Source organism: Agelaius tricolor, unplaced genomic scaffold, assembly GCF_023055355.1.
Source record: "Agelaius tricolor isolate 1412-34295 unplaced genomic scaffold, bAgeTri1.0.p SCAF_2, whole genome shotgun sequence".
NCBI classification, from domain to species: Eukaryota; Metazoa; Chordata; class Aves; order Passeriformes; family Icteridae; genus Agelaius; species Agelaius tricolor.
The window spans coordinates 61,259,031-61,282,689 of NW_027269262.1; the positions used below are offsets into that span (position 1 = coordinate 61,259,031).

The following is a 23,659-nucleotide window of genomic DNA, read 5'->3' on the forward strand; positions in this document are numbered from 1 at the left end:
CAACCAGTTTAACCTAGCATGTGCTGATGTTTTTACATGCTTTTGAGACAAAGCGTTGCTTCTAAATTTTTATTATTTTTCCCAATGTTCTTAGAAAGCATAAGAATACTTCATTTTGTCTGGTTTTGAGATTAAAAAGACACAGGCAACATATCCAAAGGGACACCAGTACCTTTCTTTGTAAGCTTTGAGGGAGAAAAAGGAAAAAGAAAATCAATAATGGCCAAATCTTCACATCCTGTAACTTCTGGCTTTTAAAATTCAAACAATTATGTTGTTGTTGCTTCAGATTCCTCCTCAACCTACATCAGAGAGATCAGAGGAGACAGGTGAGATCTTCATGTCACAGCCCCACGAAAGCACCTATTGCTCCTGTTGTCATTAACACTTCCTGGGAGCACTCGACATTTCTATAAAAATGATAAGCAATGTTATCAAATGCTGCTGATTCGAAAAAAAGATCTTTAACTGTTGTAAGATTATTGGCTGCTGCAGTGAAAGCCCTTTTGTTTTTCTTTCCAATGCCAAACCTGAAACCAGAATATTCTGAATTGACAGAATCTGTCTATTTGGGGTATTGTACATCCCTTTATTACAAAAATGACTTTTTCCATAGACAGAGATGGTATTAACGTTTTTTCCTACATAAATGTGTATCAAATACTTTAATTTTCAAGTCCTATAAGAAAAAAAACTTATTAATAATCAAAGCAATTTCTCATATAAGTGAAATCAGATAAGAGTCAGTCTTTTATTCCCAAATATTTTCCTACAAACTAAGTGTAACTGATTATACCCAACTTTACTGGACATGTAATCAGTGGTTACTATGGCAGTCTAACATATTAACTCTCCAAGAAAGGAAGAGCTTATTGATTAAAAACTCTTTTTGATTTAAAGTATTAGTCTATTACATGGATCATTTCACAGCTGGCTTGAATTTATCTTGGTTTTGATGCAGCAATTAATTCTGCTCAGAATTAAGAGAACAGAAAGATGTAGTCAGTCATTTCTGTAGTGTCTGGTTACAGTGTAGTTTGATTGAAGAGGTAAGGCTTAAATACAACTCTTTTAGCAGTGAATTCCTGGAATTCTTCAAGGCCAAGTGACTTAAAATAACAAAAAAATTCACTGGGTTTTTTTTCCTAGCAAAGTAAAAAGTATTGTTTCCAGTTACAATATATAGCATTTATAATTTTGTGACTGTAAATAATCAGGTTCACATAATTAATAATTTTGCCTCAGAGCTCTGTTAGTCACGATAGCTACTTTGCACACCACACTGAGATAAAAATAATAAAAACAGGGAAGAGAGCCTTTCAGTTGCACTTAACTTTTACCAGTTACACTCTGAATACAATCACATAACTATCCCATATTAATAGATCATGTCTGAATCCTCATCCTGAAAAATCAATGGGCACATCTTGAACACTGACAGCTTTCTGGCTATTTTTTCCCCTGTCTATCTGAGGACCTTTGAACTGTATGGTTTTAAAGCTGTATCACAGGCAGTGCTGTGTACTGCTTTATACCTGCATATAGAAACAAATAATACAGCATTAGAAAAAAATAGGATTTTTTTCATTGGCTATGGGGTGAAAGTTCAAATATGAGCTTTAGATCAGTAACTCAAACACTGTGTGTTTACATACATTCTGATTATGGTAATAGCATTATCAAGGGAAGGTATTTGGGCAGTGATGTCTATATTTTTTTCTTTTGGTACTTCTAACACAGTGACACACTAACAGTACTGTGGAAGCTCTAAAAGCATCGGAATCTTTACTGGTAAGGCCTGGTCTCACACCCCTTAGGTCCTAGTTTCTGGTGGGGGGAAATTCTACCAACACTAGATGATGACTGATTTAGGAACCACTAAGGTAAATCTGACATATCCAAGTCTTTGCAATCAGATGGGATGCATCCCAAGGTGTTGGAAGTGAGTTTGAGGAGGTATGGCTGCTATGAAGGAATTAGTGGTTGCAGTGCTGTCCTCCAAAATGTAGCAGCTCATCTTGCTAGATGAGGGCACAGTGACTGTGTTTTCACCTCAGCTTTGTTAAAGCAGCTGCTTTCAACTTTTCAGAGAGGGGAGTGTGCCTACATAATGTGTGACAGGGTACAGGAAGGCAAATATTGAAAGAGTGTTTCTATTATTGCACTAAATTAGATTATTGGAACTGACTTCAACAGAATTATACTGAAATGACAGAATTTATTTATATATTCCTATTCAAGCAGCAAATTTAAACCTCAAATTACTTTTTCCAACTCCCATGCAGTTATGTATTTTAAGAACCTAAAAACACAGCATTACTTCTTTAACAATTTTCTAATTAGATTCATATTTTTGTTATTAAAGTGATATTTATAATTTTGTCAGTTGCACAATAAAAAATGTGCAATGCTAATGCAGCAGACCAAAAATGTTATGAAGTTTTGAGGTTTTATCTCAACAGTACTGACAACAAAGATTTAAGGATGGGGAAAAACTAAATACTGCATACTGAATGTTTCATTTATCTAGTAGCTATTAGGGTGAGCATGTAGACCTGAAAAATAGATAGGCAAAGATCTGAGTTTGCTTTTTGTTTATCATCCTAAAACAGTATTTAATTCCTGATACAGTCTTGATGGACCCAGTTACAAGACACAACTCACACTAACATCACAAAGTAGTCCCCTCTCATTCTGCATTCTGTTTAAAATGTTACTGACTTATGGTTGGACTCAGTGATCTTCCAACCTACAGCATTCTAAATATTCATGTATTTTATGCAGAAGGCTTCAGACAGTCTGGGTTTCAATGTTCTTGAGAGCCTCTGACAGCCTGCAGCCCCAGATGTGCCCTGGTAAGTTGCTGACAGGTCACATATGCCATTTGGTCTTCTAAACATCCAGGAAACAGCCCCTATCTCCTGGCAGAGGGAGCAGACTATTGCAAGCAAATGTGCTGCTGCCAGATTGCCCTGCAAGATCGTGTCTATGCTCTATCTGGTCAGCCAGACGTGTAGGAGTATGCACAGTCTAGCTGGCAATCTGCTCACCAGCAAATGGCTGCTTTGAAAGAATGTACTCTTCTCAAGGGCACGGGGGGTCTGTGCACGTGTTCTGCCAGCAAAGTTTAGATCCTTACTCCTCCTTAGCTTTGGGCACAGGCACAGCACAGAGAGCTGGAGTGGGGCACAGGAAAAAGGGATGCCTTTTATCACTGCCTTTAGGACACTGGATGACATGGCAGTGCTAAGTACTACAGTTTTAGCATATAGTAGACCTACTTTTTCTTGTTTTTTTTTTTTTAAATTATCACTACTGGAAGTAGTTTAGACAGAAGACAATGCCATTGTTTGTGTCTTGTATGTTTGTGATGGCAGTTATATTTTTGCTTCTAAACAGAGTATGAATGATCATGGGGAGAATCATCCAGCACCATATTCAGCAAGGATGTAAATATGGATACCAAAAATACCACTAGGCTGCAGATTACCATAATATTAATTATGTCTCTACAAAAGTATTTACACTCACTTTTACAGGTAGTGCATATTCTCCACAAAAAAAAAAAAAAAAAGGAAAAAAAAGAGGGAACCAACCACTAAAACTGGCTGAATTGCCTGCTGAGACCTTACATGGGCCACAGTAACCAGAAACTTCTAATAGTTGACCTTCATTCAAACGGCTCTGCTTCAGCAATCCTATTTAATTTCAGAACTTCACTTAATCTCTTTATCCTTACACTTTATCTAGCATTGTGGTGACTCCTTTCACATCCTATGTCATGGCTGAATAATTCAACGGCAAGTAAATTCCTTACATTTCTCTTCCACTGCCCTCAGCACTAAATGCTGATTGGTACTTTGTAGACCTCACTAAGAAGATGTTTACATTTTTCCTTCAACACCATCACCAAGGAAGGGCAGTGGGAGGGCTGCTGGAAAAGGCACTCCCTGTCTGTTCCAAGGATGCTCTCAGTGCTGGCCAAGTGCTGCAGCTGGTATCTCTAAGTACTTAATGCACCTAATTCTGAATACATTTGGAGTGCTTGTAAGCTCTTTGCTGCTAAAACCAACTCGAAGGTGCACAGATAAAACTACCCTAGTTTATATCTTAACTCTGTATTTCTCTTTCTCCTGCAGCTAAGACTGAGGATATTTTTTTTATTTTTGAATTTTCAGATGTTTGCTGAAATTGATATTCAGTAAGCAAACAAGAATTAGGTCATCCAGAGGTAACGTATTTCCCCACCTCCCTCTCAAATAAGAGAGCTCCATTCTGTAATGCAAAGTGTATGATTGCAAAGCTTATGTTTTGGGTATGCATCATTATAGTATTGGTATCATTTCACCCCAAAAACCTGTCATATAATAGGCTGTAATAATTCTATTTATTATAATGTTAGTTAGATTCATATAAACTAAAGCCCAGTATACATGCAGAACATCCACATTCCTACCTGTTATCAAATATACATTATCCTGTGTAGATTTCAGACCATACACATCACTGCAACTCAGAGCATTGATAAATATTTAATTAATTAAATACAATGTTCATACAAGCATCTAAAAAGAGGGAGAACTAACACTGTTCACTGCAAGTTCCTTCCTTTTGGACTACAACTTGAAATATACATGATGTGCATGGTAGCAGCAGAGTGGTTTATGATTAGTTACCACAATCCAGCATATTTATTACATGCTGACTGTATAATTTAAAGATATTTCCACATTGCTAATCCCATAACATACAATGGAGGGACAAAAGGTGACTTTCCCACCACATTCTGAATTGCTGCAAATACCTACCACAATATTTAATTCCATGACTAAGGCAATGTGGGCAGAAATTGCTGGTTACAGATTAAGTTTACAACATCAAAATTTCAACAACTTCTCTACTCAGGGAACATTAATAATGGTGTATCCCATTGGAAGGTATTAGGTATCTTTAAAATGGTTAAGTGATTTGGTTTCTTTTAATTACTTCCTGCCAATATCCATAATTTTCTCTGAATGTCCAAAACTAACTTAAAATTCAATATAAAATTGCTATTGTTTTCATATCATCCAAAAGGAAAGATTAATGACATATTTTAGTAATCTAGTAATAAGTGGCTTTTTTCATTGTTCAAGCTACATGCAATCCTCAGTGGATCTTAGATGTATGTTAGAAAGGTATTTAATGCCTATTTTTCAGTTGCCAAGGTCAAACATCACCTAGTATGTATAGGAAAAGAGGAAACATCTGTTGGAATAATTTATTTGACTAACACAGAGGTTAGGATTAAAACCCAGTAATTTCTTTGGTCCAATACTGAATTTCAATTAAACAATACAGGTACTTGTTCAGTTTGAAAAAAACTCCTTCCTTTACTTTTGAGCACATTCTTGTATATCCCTAATTAGTGGATATGGCAAGGGATTACTATGATTTATCATTTTTTCGTATCTGCATAAGCTCTGAGAATGAATATTTCTATTTTTTGAGGTTTTGGGGTTTTTTTCCCAATATATGTTCTAAAGAATTGACAAAACCTTAAAACTTTGGTTTCTATGGAATTCCTCTACTAACAAGATTAGAATACATCTCAGGATCAGTGATTGCATGTGAAATTGTAAGGTACAACAACCTTCAGCATCTAAGATAAAAGTCCCATTTTGAAGTTTTTAGAAAATACTGAATGCATGTCATCTGACTGCAGTTTCTTCTAACCTTTCTGTGAAATCAGGCTAAAATCTTCTAGATTACCAGTAAAAAAATCACTTAAATTGTTTAATTTACAAATATAAATTAATAAAAATATAGACATTTTATTTCAATCAAGTATGGAAGGTGCTCTCTTTGCCTTTCCAGGGTCAAAAGGGATTTCAACAGAGCTGTGATTGTATGAATACTGAGAAAATATTTGCTAAGCAAAGAAGCTCAACAATTGGCCAGCTTTTTACCATTGTAAAGCAGAGTCAGAAAGCTTTGTCTCAAAGGGAATAGAAGAAGGTCTTACAGGAGAAAAGATATTGTACACACATGTTCCATTCTTTTTTAGGACTAAAGGGAATGGTAAATGCAAAGCACAGTTTTGCTCAGCCTGGCCAAAAAGACAGGATACTAATAGAGATGACATGCAAGCTGACAGAACACTGAGCATGCAGACAAACCCATCTTACAATTAAAAAATCCCAACATTTATATGGTATGAGTATTAGTCTGTATCCCTCCAAATTTCAGAAGCCTGTACTATTCACTGGAAAATAATAGTGTGTAACTACAGTAGTACTAAAAATATTACTTTTTATAATAATGAGTACATTGTTCCTGCAGTTCTTGTTTTTAACTGCTCCACTGGTTTGTGCTTTCTGAGAAAGAAAAAAAGTTCAATAACGGGTACATATTTGACAAATTCAATTTCTCCTTTAGACCGGAATATATCCATTGCCTGTGATGAACAAAAATTATTATTTGAAAGAGAGGAGCTTTGTGATTTGCAATTCTTCTTCTCAACAGAAAGGCAGCTATTTTTAATCAGAACAAATAATCAGAATAAACAAAACTCTAGAATGGAAAGTGGCAAGGTGTCAAAAATAAAGTAGCATTATATGTTGCTCAGTTAAATTGTCAGACATACTAATAAATTCTAACTTGAATGCAAAATAGAATACTATATTTACTAATTTAATTACAAAAAATGCCCATGTCAGTTGCATGCATTTATTTATTTTATCAACAGCATTGTATAAATGATGTGGTTTTTTGTTGGCTAGTTCAGGTGAACTAGCTACACAGGGGAAACTGGAGCATGGCTGTTAGAAGTAAGCTGTAATGATGAAAGCTGATTGTTTCTCCTTCTCCAGATAATTCTATCCACAGCATCACCCTTCACCAATGGTCCTCACACCTCAACTTACTTCTGAGAATTAACTTCAACATTATTTTATCCTTGTGGAAAATGATTACAATTAAATGCATATGATAGAAACTAGTAACCTTAAAGTTACTGCTATTAGCTAGTCCACTGCTTTGTAACCAGAAACTGAGATCTATTATCCTGTCTTTCAAAGAAATAAAGACAATAAATATAACATAGTTTAAAAAAATTATTTTAGACAAGCAATAACCAACATAACTAAAAGGAACTTGTTTGAGAAACACACCTGAGTTTTCATCTGACTTCTTCTTTCATGGATTCTTGGCAGAGGTTTTCTTTCACCTTTCTGCTTGTGAGCCAAATCTAAAAAATCTGGTTTTTCTTTTTTTTCTTTCACAGAGCAACTGGGGTGAAGAGGAATTGTGAAATTAGGTGCTTCAAAGTCAGCTGCAGAAAACAAGCAAAAAAAAAGGATTAATTCAATATCCCAAGTCAAACCATATATATTCAGTGTAATTGATCACAGGTTCCAATATATCTCATTATAGAAAACAATGTAATGAACCTTAAGGTATAATACCTCAAATTTGAAAACTGAGAACAGAAAACTTTGAATGGAGTTATAGAAGGTGCTGAAAACACTGATGAAGGTGAATATTAAAACAGGTATTCCCATTCAGGTAGAGTTAATTGGAAGGGAGTAAACTCAATTACATAGCACCTCCTTATATCAGCAGTTATTCAGAAGACCATTTCAGAATCATTGCCTTTTACATATGGCTTCCAAACAATGAGCAGACTCCAAGTATTTTAGAGCTGGTGCTGGCATGCAGAGCATCAGCCTTCATGTCTCAAAAATAACATATTAATTGATTTTCTGAAAGCAACAGTGTAAATGCCCCCAGTTTTATTTTATAAATGTGGTAATTCAAACCATATTGAATAATTTCAAGTCAAATGTCTGTATCCAAGTCCTGCAAGACAGCAAGACATGCTGTTAAGTCATTTATGTTTTAACCTGCAGCCAACTCTGTAACAACCACCACCTTCCCACCATTTTTAGAAAACCTCAAAGTTTATTTCAGGTTTTGCTTGAGTTTCAAAACTAATTTGTTTTCCCACTTGAAGAACAGGTTGCCTTTAAACCTCAAAAAGGGTTTAAGGCTATTTTACCTCCCAGCCTTTTTTTTTTCCAAGTTAAAAACTTGGACTTCTGCTAGACATGTATCTTGCAAAGGCCTTTAAAGGACTGACAATATACAGAAATCAAATAAATATAAGCAAATAGATTTTAAAAGTCTGATATATTTTATGCATATTTATTCTAGAATGCCCAACATTTTTAAAATATGGATGTAAATGTGAATATTTACACAATCAAAATGCACTAGCTACCCCTTTCCATAATTCTGGGTGATTGGGATGTGAGGGGAAAAAAAACTATATATGAACTAGTGCTAAAATTAAATTTTATATTTAAAAATCTCCATTTCTACTCAAGTCTTTTGGACTCATCACTGGTACAAGTGTCTTATAAACAATTCTTAGTATATTTATTTTTAGCTGTAATTTTATGATTTCTGTAAGTTTTAAATAAGCATGAAGTAATTGATTAGTTTGCTTACAAAATTCTACATTGGCTGCCTGTTCATCAGTCTTTCTTTCATTGCTTTTTTTCCTGGCAGCTCTGGAGGCTTTCCAATTCATTAAGAAACGTCTTTCCATTTCTTGAATTTCTTTCCCATCCAGGGATTCTGCAAAAGAGAACATTTTCTGTGATACAAAGTGAATTAAAGGACTATACAAAGTTGTAGGTAATGTGTATTGGCTCTATATTAATTCTCTTGAAATCTTTTTTCCTTTTTCTAGTATTTTGGTAAAGAAAAGAATACGCAATAAAGACTGATATCCATATTCAAGCTGCAAGAGAGAGTTAACATGTCTTAATTACAAAAAAAAAGAATCTACTGTTTTTATAAATTTCAAGGGAAATATACATATTTCACATTGGGTTAACATGCAAGACTTTCTATAATGTTCTATAATGTTATAATAATAACAGAAAAGTTATGCTCTTACACAGGGTTTAGATAGAAGCGGAAATCCAGGTGGAGAGGGAAACTGCATGTCTCAGCAATTAAGGAATTCTACTGATCATGGAGACACAGTCACACAGATTTGCCTCTCTAAGGTTAACTTTACTCACTTAAGTGCCATAAGCCTTATGGTCTATGATTCATTTGTTGCATCTGCATGTTTGAGTCAGCCCAAATGAAATATCTCATGTGCCCACAAATTTAGGTTGCATTAGAACTGTCCTAAGGCACTGTTATTTTCATTGTACAGATAGGCTTTTTCTTTTTCTAAATGGCCAATATTTTGTGCTCTGAGAAAAACCAAGTTCTGTAATTATAACTTTAAAAATAATTGCCACATTTATCCAAAAAAAGGAAAAAATTAGCAGATTTTTTTACTTATTTCTACAGTATAAATATTTAGATATAGAGGAATCAGTTTCTTCCTTTCTTGCTAAAATTTTATGCAAAATAATAATAAAAACTGCACCATAAGTGTTAAGATTAACAAATACACTCTCAACATAAGTGTGAACTACTTATAAGTTTAAGGATGAATGTTATGACAAATTCAAACACAGTAAGGTGGGATCTGCACAACTGGCACTGTACAACAAAAACACTTTAGCAACTACAACAAATTGATAGGGGAATACATAAAATGATCTTTGAAAATCAGTTTCACATCTGGAATATGAACACAAAAAACTGTCTTGTAACAATCTCACCAATCATCTATTATAAAACAAATTATTACTATGACTAATACCAAAAGCTAAGCAAGATAGCTTGTGAAGCTGATTACATAAGCCATTTTAGCTTTCTACATAAATTAAAAGTTCATGATTTGACATAAATATCTATAGCAGTAACTGTGTTTACATGCAGAGTGCTACTCAAGAACAATTAATTTTTCAGTTGTTTCCTAAAAGATTGGGGGTTATGGGTGGGCTATTGATTGAATTTTTTACCTAAAGTCAGAGACTGTACTATAATCCTATCCTTGTACTTCGGTTTTTGGCAGATGGGGTTTCCTGTAAGATCTATTCTGCGTAGCTTTGTCCATTTTTTTAATACACCCTCCAAATCCTGCAATTGGAACAACAACAGAACATTGTGATTATGTTTCCCCCTCCAGAGTAAAATTCAACAGTAATGTGATTTGTTCAGCCAGGCCCAAATCCTGCACACAGAAATAACTTCAATGAGACTATTCACATGTATTATGCACATTAAGAATGTGCATTTTCAAACAGAGTGGTTCACAGCATCCCCTGAATATATCAAAATTGCACAGAAGAAACAGTGATGTTGGAAGATGCTGAATTTTTAGGGATACAGTAATGCCAGCTATGGAAAATTACCACTTCAATCCCACTGATAAGCACCCAAGGCCTAGGAACTAGCAATGAAAAAATTTGTATTATACACAATGTCTGTTGGTGCATCCCCAAGGTCTTACAGAGCCCTTAAGAGTATCATTGTGTGGAAGAATAAATACCTTATACAGATAAAGTACAGACTAAAAAAAAAGCTAAAAATCATGCAATTCACAGTGGACTGCCTCTCTCTTTTTATATATGTAGAACTGTATTTTACAGGAGAAACAGTAATCCCCCCCTACCTAACTGTGGGTGGTCAGTTACAGTATTGGCCTACAGAGTGAAATTAGTGAAATATACCTTTCTCCATCTCTGTTTCTGTCTGCTTACCCAGGGGCAGTGTGACCTAGATGAAACTACTCTGTCTTTCAAATACAATAAATCCAAGTTGAAAACATGCAAACTTTATCAGATTGCTCCTTTCTACTAGACACCTTACTTTCTGAAATACTTTCTTTCCAAAATTTCATTTAACTTTCACTCTTGACAGGTTTTCCTTGTATGTTTGAAAAGCTGCAGGAGGGATCCAAGACAATAGGTATAAATAGGAGAGAGGATTTATGTTCTAATGTTGTAATAATTTGGAAAATTCTACTGATCATGCTGTGATGGATTCTAAACCACAGAGGGTGTAAAACTTTGTAGCTTGCTGCCAACAAAGAAGTCTCTAGCAATGTAGATTTCTCTTAGCTCCTTCAAATCTAGAAATTTGCTTGGGTAGCACAAGCAGGGAGAATTCTGCTTTTGCTGGCTCATCTCCCATAGTAGAAAATCCTCTTGGAAATATTCTTTCAGTTATATAATACATGTTTAGAAAAATCATGTGGAAGACAAAGTGGCAGCACAGCCTCATACCTCCAAACCATATAATTTTTGGTCTATCTATGATGATGGTGATATCATCTATTGTTATTCAGTGATACAAATGTATTTTTATAAAACTAGAGAGCAAAAGTCTGGTTCTGTGAGGATCAAGACTGATAAAACAATGCAAGAAACTCTGAGGACTGGTCCACATGAAGAAATGTTAATAATTCTTGTAATGTTATTCAACAAAGCTTAATCAGTATGTATCAGGATAGCAACATGATAACCCCCACAGTTTAGGTGCTAACACTTAATCACAAACATAATTTAGGGGCAAAATATTTTAGGCTAGACTTACTAAAAAAAAAAAAAAATCATTTAGCAAGTATATTTATTTATCCTTACCTAAGCATTCAGATACTATCATTGAAGTCTATAAGGTGTTCTAGATTTCATTAGAAAGAATTTTCCCAAGTAATAGTTTTGCAACACGAAGTTGGCTATGACTGAAACAAAATGTATACAGTTTAACTTTGATGAATGTATACAGAGTCCTGTAGATTTTTGTTAGCTGTTACTTACTTGATAAATGACCCTGAACATGCTTACTCCAGTGTATGTTTATCTAAGAGCACACTAATCCTGTGCTGAAATATGATTACCCTTTCGATACGCTCTAGTTGTTCATTGCCTTCCTGTCTCTAATAAAGTGCTTTCACTTCCCAGCCTTTCAATAAGCTGTACTAAAGGGACCAGACACTCTTGTGGGCAGGCTCCGTTTGATAAATGATCATGTCATGCTATCACTTTGAGGTCTGCTGCAAAATACTGACGAGCAAATTATATTCCATTGGGGAGGGTGGGAGGGGGAAGGGCAAGTGCCTGAGTAGGCAGCTGTAGTGCTGGCAATAACTTTCTTCCCAATTAACAGTGGCCATTTAAGAATTGGTATTTGACCAGTATGCTCCAGTTTTTATTGGAAACGTCTAATCCAACTGCCCCAGCCACATCTACAGACAGCCATTTGTCACCAGTTTGATTACCTGTCATAATCTATTTGAGAAAATCTATAATTTTTCTCTTGTTCCTGACTCAATTCTAAAGTGAATGAATTCATCTTTTGTGATATCTCTTGTCATAATCAATACTGGGCAGAGGTTGAATAAATTAAAGAGTTGGGAAATACAGATTTTTTCCAGGAATTTCTAGCTATATTTTTCTCTATCTATCAAAAGACTCACACAACTCATAATATTTCCAAAACTAATGAACTTAAGAAATAAATTATATTCTGGCTTTCTGTAAAAAGGAATAGTTGTGGGGTTTTTTTTAATATACATAGTGTTTTAAAAAATTTCCTTAATTCTAACCCAAGTACACTGCAGTTTAGAAGACCTTGTGACCCTGACTAAAGCAAACCAGAACCTCAATACGATAAATAAATGAAGTAGCGAGCAATAGAAAACAAATAAAAGCCACTTCTATTAAAATCAATTATATTTTTGATAACTGACCTGAGACTTTTTGCATGTGGTAGCTAGTCATAGTTGTTTTGCATGAATTCAGAAAAATTACTTGATTTTCATCTGTCTACTGTTCAGACTGAATTATATAAACTTCAGTCAAGTGAAACAAGGTCATATGCCTTGATGTCTGTTAATTATGCTAACAAAGCCCTGTATTAGCCACGAACTTAAATGCTTGAATTTATTGAATTAATTAGTCCTAATTTTTAACTATGCTGAAATCAAAGTGGCATAGGTAAGAAATCAAAGGAATATGGGTTTTCATAATAAAAGTGAAAAAACTGAAATTTTAAAATATAAAATAATTCTACTAAGTACACAAAAGTGAGAAAAGTCTACATAAGATTGTATTTCATGATTTCTTATGCCCTTCCTATCTTCCTCTTTCTCAAAGATTCCGTGTTATTCCTGCAGTTCACCAGACCTGCTCAGACACAGGTAGCTCCCCTACAGCTTCTCTTCCCACCAGGTGAAGCACAGCTGGGTACAGAGCTCTCTGACACTTCCCTGTCATGTGGCACTGCCACAATCTCTGATCAATGCCAGACTTTCCTGGGGAAGTTCTTGATGGCAAAGCAAGAAAGGGAAAGCAGAGGATATAGTGCTTTTGGCATGAAAAAGAGGTATACATCAGAGTTTTGATAACAGAAGGGCAAGAGGGAGGAGAAGGGAGGCAGCTTGTGTGGGAATGAAAGAGCCTTTGCTGCATGTAACAAGTTCAGCCAGCAGAACCAATTAAGTGTATAAAACTGTATACCCCTAAAGTCCTTGCAGCTTTCACAGCTGTAGAATAATGTATGCTGTGAAATCATGAAATTCGGGGATGCAAAAAATATTGAAATATACTCAAAACTTCCCTCAGCTATTTCTTTGAACAGTCAGTGGCTGTGTAAGATTGTTCTCCTGCTAGATGTCCACTGTGAGCTAAAGCCTTACACAGAGTTAAAACTGACTTTTTAAAAAATACTTTTCATGGCTTACTGCTTTTTTGAACAGTTTGGTTTTTATTTATTTAAGAATTTATATTTAGTGATAAGTAGAGACTACCAAAATGCAATCCCTTAAAACTCAGTAATTGTAGCTGGAAAGTTGAATATCCACCTGCATTACAATGTATATTAAACACATTTGATATGTTCATTAATTTTATATGGACATATCTGCAAAGATATGAATAGAAACACTTTCCCTGTTCCATATATTTCAAAACTTGGAGATTGTTTAGAAAACGCACAGAACAGTCACTGTCAAAATATACTGGAGCTTAGTACAAGTGTAAGGGATAGCAAACTCAAATGCTAATAGGAAAATTTTTCAACAGTTTAACTATATAGAAATCTTCAGGTCTAACTGGTTTGGGTAAATGTAATTCTGGTTTTCCTGATGATTAAATAATGAAATTTAATAAAGAATAAATAACATATACACAGTTACTGGATAATGCAGTCATTTTGTCCTCTCCCTATTCTGTTTCAGAGGATAGTGGTTTTTCCTCTAAGATACTGAAAATGCTGTCTCCAAACTGGCATCCTCATTCTTAAAATTAATTGGTTCTTTGGCTATGACAATTTTCTTTTAAGATCGTCACAACAGAAGAATATTTTATTTATAAGAAAGAAAGAACCAATAGAAATTTTTTTGTAGTATGTTTTATTCAGAAATTGATTCCTTTAAAAAAGGGAAGATTTGTGGAGATTGCCTATTTAAAAAAAGCTTTTTGCTATTTTGATGTAACCAACATATTCAATGTGAATTTAATTACTCAGGAAAAACCTACATGAATTATATTTTGATGTAAATTCAATCACAACTGCCAGCCAGGACTTGAAATACAAAGCATTATTAGTTCTGTAGTAAAAAAGAAGGGCATAATTCAACATTTTTTAATATTATAGTGTAAAAAAATGAAGAGTCCAAATAGAGTAAATTCATCTAGGTAACTGATAGGTTATGCATACAAAACACTGCAATCTCCTCATTAGTAAAGAGAATTGCCAAATTCTCTCAATAATCTGTTAAAAATATGTTGTGTTCTCAAATGTAATAAGAATAGTTATTTTAATAATTACTAACCAATGAAAGTAAAGTTTACTAAGGAAATAAAATTATTACACAAACCAGAAAATAAAGAGTTTATTTCAATCAAGACTTTGTCTTGGTGATTTCGGTTATTATTTAAGCCAATTAATTTCAGTATTAATTAATAAAATTATAAATTTTTACACCCTAGGTAAATGTTTCTCCATTTTTACTCTCTGTAAGATTTTTATATGAGAAAAGAGAGCATGCTTGACAAGCCAGATTTAGTAACTGCAGAAGTAAAATTCCTTTTTACTTATATATTTAGTGATAAGGATGAATGTGGCTAATTCCTGAACACCCATACTTAAAATAACAAATATTTACTTTAATACCTCCATATGTTTAAGTCGATTGTCGACTGCTTTAAGATAAGAGAGATTTTCCAAAACTGCCAGTTCTTCTAATTCATCAATGTTGTTATTGCTGATATTCAGTACAGACAAAGATTTCTGAAGGAAGAAAAGCAGAAAAATAATCATTTTTTTCTATGCCATGTGTGGGTTAAGTTGTAAATTATTACAGAAAATTATCTTAAAATATGAACAAACATATGAAGAAGAAACATGCAAACACCACCTCCACACACCATACAGTTTGTTTTATGGTGGTGTCCCACCTTGTCCTAAAATGTAATTTATTTTGGTTTTGAAGTAAAACCAAAGTAAGATTGTTTCTCAATTATTTCAGAAATTCTTAGTAAATCCAGAATTTTTGAGTTTTTTAAAACACGCTCAAATTCTTTACAGAGTTCTGCAAGTGCTACAAACTCAACTTTTGAAGTATGAAACATACATTGAAACTGACTGCATTTTTATAGAATCATGGAATGGTTTGGGTTGGAAGGGACCTTAAAGATCATTTAGTTCCAACCCCCTGCCATGAGCAGGGACACCTTCCCCTGGACCAAGTTGTTCAGAGCTCCACCCAACCTGGCCTTGAACACTTCCAGGGATGGGGCATCCACAACTTCTCTGTGCAATCTGTTCCAGTGCCTCACCACAGTCACAAGCAGAGAATTTCTTCCTAATAGCTGCCTAATCTAAACCTGCCCTTGATCAGCTTCAGGCCATTATCCTGTGTCCTCTCACAACACACCCTTGTAAAAAGTGCCTCTCCAGCTTTCCTATAAGCCCCCTTTAGGTACTGGAATGCTGATATAAGGTGTCCTTGGAACCTTCTCTTCTCTGGGCTGAACAACCCCAACTCCCTCAGCCTGTCTTTATAAGAGAGATGCTCCAGCCCTCTGATCCTCTCTGAGCCCTCTCTGGACTTGCTGCAGCACGTCCATGTTCTTCTTATACTGTGGGCCCCAAGACTGCATCTGAACTGCAGAGCTGAAGCCCATATGTGCTATCCACATAGTCTCATTTAACAGCTGGACTACACTGCTTTTCTCTCAGGCTTGATCCTACAAACCTCTTGGTATCCATACCTCTGATCCTTACCCCTTCTCTGGAACACTACTGAGCCACATATTGCACTTTGCCATTTGTAACAGACAGTAGTTACAGAGATCTTTACATTTTAGATAAAAATCTAAATGTGTTTTAGTTGTTTATCCTGGGAAATACTAATGTAGTTTCACATAAAAGGAAAAAGTTTATATGTCTAGAAAATGACAAGGGACTCCTAATCCAATGAGTTTAGAATTATACAAGAAATAAGATTTACCATGATTTGGAAAAATCTCTATTTCAGCAGTTTATACAGTTTATACTTCAAAAATTTGACCAAAACCTACATTGCAGATGGAAATTACCAGTATCATCCTGATAAACACAGTTCATAAATTTAATCTTCTCAGTCAGATTCATGACATTGTCATCATCCAAACATTTGCCTGTGGTACACACAGAGCTATACAGCCTCATGATTTTATCTCTTTTATCTCTGACACCATTAAAAGAGCCAGAAACAGATTAAGAAGTAAAAAGCAATGCCTTAAAAAGGCTCCAAGCACTTAGCACTTAAAGGATAAAAGAGAATATTTTTACATTTAGCCTCCACAAAAGATGTTGCATCATCAAGAATGCAAAGTTGTTTCATAGAAAACAAAAAAACCCAAACCCAAACCCAAACCAAGACATCAAAAGGCCTTAAAAGCCACAAAGAACAAAATCTAGACCAGGCTGCTGAAAAAGATGGAAGAATTTATTATACATTATTATCCTGGGAAGATTACAGCTGTAAAACTTCCCTTTACTTTGATAATTTCTCCAATATAGAAGGAACAAAGTACAAATGCTCTCACAGAAATGACTCATCTCTATTAAAGAAAAACAGCAATGCATGTCTTGGATTACATAATCTCAAAACAGGAAAAAAATAGAGCTAGGTCAAATATTTATGATATACATGTGAACAAAAGAACTCACTTTTTAGTGAGTTTTTCATCTTCACAAAAAAAGGCTTATCAAGCCCTGACTACACTATGGGAGATACAGCAAGAGGAATTTTTATAGTACAGAACTACATCCATTAGCAAATAAATCCTACTTTTTAACCTTTTCAACTATATGTTTTATGAGCAATTAACATGTTGAAAGACAACTTCAAAGAGATTTCCTGAACTCTTGACATAACACAACATAGAAGAACTGCAGAACTAAAACTGAATGCTTTTGATTGTGTTGTTCTTAATACCCAGGAAGAAAAATCTGTTTGTGCCTTTTTTTTCCATTCCATTTTTCTACAGAAATACAAAAGGCAATAAATAAACAACTATACCAATGAAATCACTGAAATATCAACAAACTAATTCACTACAAATGAAACAGACTAAGAAAACTAAGTGATGAATTCCAACCCCTTTTTTAGTTAATTCACATTCTGTTGGTATAGGGCATCCACATACTTCCTTATTTCCTCTCTCTCTTGATTCTCATTTTCATTCTTCATAAAGGAAAAAAGATGAAGTAGACTTTCAGGGACACCTTATAAGAGAATTAGGGTGGGAGTCTCTTGGTAGAATTTCAAATAATGCCACCAGTTGGCAAAGGAGGAAAACACAGAATGATCAACTCATAATAATTTCTCCTAAAAATACTGATCTCCTGATAATTGGCTCATTGCAATTCTCAAGATATACTTACTGCCAGGGAGTTAAGAGATACTGGATCAAACAGAAGCTTTTCACCAGGAGGGAGATGTTGACTTTCAATATGTAGCTCCCGCAGTTCTCCTACTTTATCCAAACCCTCTACTACAGTGATATAGTTGCCTCCTAAATACCTACAGAACAGAACACAAAATAGATTTAATATCCTTTGAAAGTAAGAGCAAACACAAGGCTTCAATATATAGAGAAAAATATTTTCCAAGCATTATTGAATAATACTTGGAAATTATGATAGCTAAGGTAAATAACCTAGCACACAAGTAGAATATACACTTAACTGATTCAAGCAGTTTTTTGCAGTTTTATCTACTGCTATTTTTATTAGTATTACTAGACTGAAAAAATAAAATCATTTAAATGTAAATATATGTCAAGATGATATTACTTTTATCACAGAACATCTCATAAAAAAACAGTAAGCAATTACTTCTATTGGAAAAGCAAATTTTAAGAGCTGAAAGGACTTTAATGATGCATAATTTTAAAAATTTCTTAAGTGTCATAACTATTCTTTTTACTAGTGAAGTAAATACATTATTTTCAACTTACAGTTTTTCAAGTTTTTTCAGTGGTGAGAGATTTTCTATACTTGAAATACGATTGTTCTGAAGGTAAAGGTGAGTTATGTTTGAAGCAAAGTCCAAGTTCTGGATTTGGTTGATTTGGTTATCATATAAATACAGAACTCTCAGATTTTTACAAAAAGAGAGGTCACCCTAAAATAAACAATAAAATGCTACTTAACATTCAGTCACTGCCTGCTTCTGGAAGCTATTGATTGTTCTTATATTTAAATTCTGATGCATGATTTATAAATTTTCACGTTTAGTAAACATTTCATAAAACTATTTTTCCTAGAAAACCAGAGTTATTATATATTATCAGGTGTCTACAGATTGAAAGTCAGTTATCTAAAGGCTGAAATCTGTCATTACCATTTTGCCCTACAGAACCTACAGAGGACTACAGACATCACCAGCAAATACACCACCATCCAGTGTGACTTCATTCCCTTCCCTGTCTTCATCAGATGGATTTCAGAAAAGCACAATTCTTTGTGTAGTTGTCTCCATTAAACTGCACTGATGTAACTGGAAACCAGTTCTTGGCAAAGAATTATTGGTTTTTACAAAACCTTGCACTTCAATCTGTTTTAATATGTTTCTGAACTCAAGTTTACACTCAAATGTTGAGTTTCTTTGAACATTTTCCTATGAAACAACTAAAAGACCACTCTCCATGAAGGTTTCTGTAAAACTTTGCTGTGGCAGCTGATGAAGCAGACCCCATCAAATGGACTGATCCAATTATTAACTTGCTATGGCTGTGCATAGGAGTGGGCTGAATAAACCTGTTTGTTTGCAGCATCTGTTCACACAGAACAAACAGTTTCTTGACTGAAATCACACTTTTAGAGCAGAAATTGAAATTCACCACATTCAACAATGCAGTTGTTCAGGGCTCAGCAGTTTCAAAACTTACTCAGTATCTTGAGGGGATCTGAATTAACTCAGAACTTATTGAAACCTGTATACATTTCCTATTATTAAACTCAGAGGAAGGAGGACTGGGCTAGGTTTGCAGGTTTAGTCTTTGAAAACGAAAAGCTCATGGATTATTTTTTAAATGAGTAAGCCCCAGGGAGCAATTAAAAAAAAAAAAACTATATTTTTAACCTGGCTAATTTGAAAAAGCCACTACACCAGTCCTAATTTGTTAACCTCACTTAGGTTATTTCCTGTTCCTGAACTCTCCTTTCCTTTCTCAGACTTCCTCTGAAATTTAAGGAATAAATCACAGATAGATTGAAAAGATTATGCTGTGAGTTAACAAATTTGTAAAACTTGGCTTTCCATGTTTATCTCTCCAACAATGAACACCTCATCTTAACAGTAACTACAAAACATTAGAGTAGCCAGTTTAAAAAGAATAATAAAAAATAAATCTTACAATTGAATCTATATTTTTATCTGATAAATTCAGATGAGTTAATTTTTGCACATACTGTCCAAAATCCTCTTCACTACGGTTCTTGTGACCAGCATTTTTAGCAATTAGGTCCATTGTTAGTCGAACCATAGTTCTGTAATAGGTCAAGCTTCTCCACTGCTTCTTTTAATACTGTATTCCACGTGCTCTTCTAAGTAGTATTAAAGAATGCCTTAAAAACAAAAAGGAAAATGTTGTGTTACTTGTATCCCAGATCTTCAACAAAGCTTTCATGTGTACTTCAAATCTGACATAACCTCACCAACACTCTTTTCATTTACAGTGATACTACGTTGCTTATAAAATCCTACCCCTTTATTGCTGATATTTTATCAAGTTTTTGGTGTATTAATAAATATTTAAAACAATTTTTCTATTTGATTTGTTGATTCAGTTCGCTTAAGAATATTATATCCTAGTTTTTTGTCTTTTTCACATAGAAATATGAGCACAATGCTCCACAGCAGGCATAATTCTCACACATAGAAGCCAGTTAATGGAAGCTCATAATCTGATTATAAATTAGAAAATAGAGGAGACTCTGTTACAGGTTTTACAGGTTGTGAGAGGTGGTATTAAGCTAGAGAACTCTTTATATATCTGCACAGCATTTTTGTCATGCACACAACTGCATGTTCTGCACAGTCAAAAACTGTGAGTTTTTCCCACTAAGGCATATTATAGAGGCTCTCACAATACCAATTTTTTTTTCCAAACTCCGGCACATATAAGTGAGCTTATAAATGACAGAATGGGGGAGAGGGAAGAAGGCAAGTGGCTAATATTGAACGGGAGGCATAAACAATCTGGGGATAAAGATACCCTAATGGATATAACTTAATGACTCAGAATAGAAAGGCCACCTGTTTAGCCAGTGTGAAAACCACCAATCAATTGTTTTTAAAATTTTAAAAGTTTGATAGTAAGAAAATAGTTATAAAAGTAGTAATACAATTAGAGTAATAATAATTTGGACAAATTGAATTAGGACAATATGAGACAATAGAGACAAAGAGTTATGGACATCCGGGTACCTTTTTCTGGGCAGCATAAGCCCGAAAAAGGACCCCCGTTAACAAAGGATTAACCCTTAAAAGCAATAGCCTGTTGCATATTCATACATCTCATACATGATGCATAAATTCCATTCAAAGACAGGATTCTGTCTGGTCATCGTCAGCTTCTTCCTCTGAATCGTAACAGCACCTTCGAGGCGGGAAGAAGTTCATTTCTTCTGATAAGAGGTCAATAAATTCTTTTTCTCTGAAAGATTTAGGTGTCCTGTGGCTGTTATTTCACTGCAAGACCTCTCTTTTAAAAAAGAGTATCCTACATAGCATAGTTTCTATTTTAACTTTTTTTTTATACCCCAGAACTATATTTAACACACTACTTAAGAGAATTAATACAGCATAACTTTCTAACACAACACATATAATATTAATTTTAATATTTGCGAAAAGCCAGTCATAAATATGCATTTTTCACAGCCAGTAAATATACCTTTGTATATTATGTATTATAGCTTATACACAAAAGCCCTACATTATAGCTTATACACAAAAGCCCTACATTAGTGTATCAGAACAACTGAGGAGACAGCAAAAAGGATCCCAGTGCTAAACCTCGCATAGAGAATCCTCTCTGCCAGCATTACAATTAGGAGAAACTGAAGAAAAGCCAAGATCGAGGCTATGAAGGCAGAAGAAACTTCCTTTCTCAGTAAACAAATCTGAAGCTCAGTAGCTTTCCTTTAGCCATACGGGATTTGCTTTTTACTTTTATTTTTAAAAGTGGGGATGAAGAAGAGCTGAAAGGACATTGTGGGTTGCCTGTTTTTCTACTGTGAGTTTCTTGCTTTTTATTTAAAAAACACCTTTCAGAGCCCCTTCTCAGACCTTTTTCCAAACCCAGCAGAATAAGCGAGGGGCAGCCGGGCAGGTCTCCCCTCCCTCGGTTCCCCAGCTCCTTCCTACCTACAGCCGCACGATTTCACACCGCCCTCCCCGTCCCGCGGCCCCGCCACCCAGCGCCTCCCAGCACGGCGGGTGGGAAGGCGGCTCTGATGGCGGAATCGGGCCGAGACCCGCTCCAGGCTCCTTCCCGGTAGGAAGCGCCTCCGGCTCCGGCTCCGGCTCCGGCTCCGGCTCCGGCTCCGGCTCCGCTCTCCCCTCAGCTCCCGGCCCGCGCGCGCCACCCGCCCCTGGTTGCCGCGGCAACCGCACGCCAGCGGCCGAGGGGCGGGGCGCTCCTCTACCGGCTGCGGCGCGCGCCCCGCGAACCAATCAGCGCCGAGGAACGAGAAAGAAGGGGCGGGGCCTTTCTGCACACCCGGCTTGTCGCGGGCCGGCTGCGCTGGCGGCCATGTTGGGGGAGGTGGGGAATGTTCCAGCAAGGGTCATCGGTTCCCCCCCCTGCACGGGGCACCTCAAAAGTTACACCTTGTGCCTGGGAAAAACGCGTATTTTATGATTGGCTCTTCGCAAATATTAAAATGAATATTATATGTTTTGTGTTAGGAAGTTATGCTGTATTATTTCTCTTGAGTAGTGTGTTAAATATAGCTTTAGGTTATAACAAAATGTTGTAATATATGCTAGAAATAATTCATGCTATAAAAGAAAGTATTTTATAAAGATCGTGAAATCCAAACGAGTCTCTGACCACAAGCAGCCTGAGGGACGGATGTCTCTTCAAACTCCGAAATTCCTGGAGTCGGCTGGATAACGATCGGCATTTTAGCCCAAGAATAGACAGCACCCAACACAATGATCACCGGTATCTCGAGTCATCGAGTCATCGGAAATCGAGCAATCATCACGAGGAGTCGTCGTCCTGTTGATAACATCGATTAAGATAGCCGAAGTGCCAGAAAGATACATGTGAATACGCGACTTCCGGGGATTCGATCAACGCTGGCTATCAACCAGGAAACGGCCTTTGTCCAGCTCTGCACAGTGAAAGAACCAACTATGAATATGCAGAGTTACAAAAGAAACTTTGCCTCGGGCATAATAAACTGTATAAAACATCCCCACTAGAAGCGGCTCTTGTGAACGAGGGGGAATTCGATGTGATAGAGGTCGGATCCAGGTTCACCCAGCGCCGATCCCGGGCTCGATGCTGTCTCTCTGGTTGTGGTGGTTTTGAGGACCGTATTTTGGTCGCGGAAAAAGATAAATAAATCTTTTCACATTTTTGATAATTTGTCTTTCGATTGATCATTTATAACAATGTTAAAATAGAAACTATGCTATGTAGGATACTTTTTTTTCCTAAGGAAAGGACTCGCACAGAGATAGCGGTCACAGGACACCTAAATCTTTCAGAGAAAGAGAATTTATTGCTCCATTATCAGGACAACCTTCTGCCCACCTCTCTAAGGCAGAATGACACCGTTAGAATTCAGAGGAAGAAGTTCACAATGACCAGACAGAATCCCGTGTTTGGATGGAATTTATGCATCATGTATGAGATGTACGAATATGCAACAGGTTATTGTTTTTAAGGGTTAATCCTCTGTTAACAGGTGTCCTTTTTTGGGCTTATGCTGCACAGAAAAAGATACCTGGACGTTCGTAACTCTTTGTTTCTATTGTCTCATATTGTCCTAATTCAAATTGTCCAAGTTATTGTTACTCTAATTGTATTACTATTTTTATAACCATTTTATTACTATTAAACTTTTAAAATTTTTAAAAACAAGTGACTGGCATTTTTCACATGCCTGAGTGCATTGCTCTGATGCTTCTCAAACTCTTATTACCCTTGGTGTTGTGATCACTTCCCCAGAGAGCCTGTTCCAGGGCCCAACC

At 35.7% G+C, this 23,659-nt stretch overlaps 1 protein-coding gene across 3 annotated transcripts; it reads right to left on the reverse strand.

Moving 5' to 3' along the window:
* Positions 1 to 55: 55 nt before the first annotated feature.
* On the reverse strand, positions 56 to 22,047 carry PPP1R42 (protein phosphatase 1 regulatory subunit 42). Of its 3 annotated transcripts, XM_071420477.1 has the most exons (9): positions 21,821 to 22,047; positions 19,806 to 20,016; positions 18,405 to 18,571; positions 17,830 to 17,968; positions 15,070 to 15,186; positions 9,912 to 10,029; positions 8,491 to 8,619; positions 7,152 to 7,312; positions 56 to 302 (listed from the first exon to the last, which is right to left on the reverse strand). In XM_071420477.1, exons 2-9 carry the CDS (start codon positions 19,932 to 19,934, stop codon positions 270 to 272), a joined length of 993 nt encoding a protein of 330 aa, XP_071276578.1. In that variant the 5' UTR covers positions 19,935 to 20,016; positions 21,821 to 22,047; the 3' UTR covers positions 56 to 269. The 3 variants fall into 3 exon arrangements, 2 of the variants coding, with proteins under 2 accessions (XP_071276578.1, XP_071276586.1); XM_071420485.1 differs by lacking the exon at positions 18,405 to 18,571 and having other exon boundaries at positions 19,861 to 20,016; XR_011678031.1 differs by lacking the exons at positions 56 to 302; positions 9,912 to 10,029 and having other exon boundaries at positions 7,175 to 7,312.
* Between the last annotated feature and the right edge of the window lie 1,612 nt (positions 22,048 to 23,659).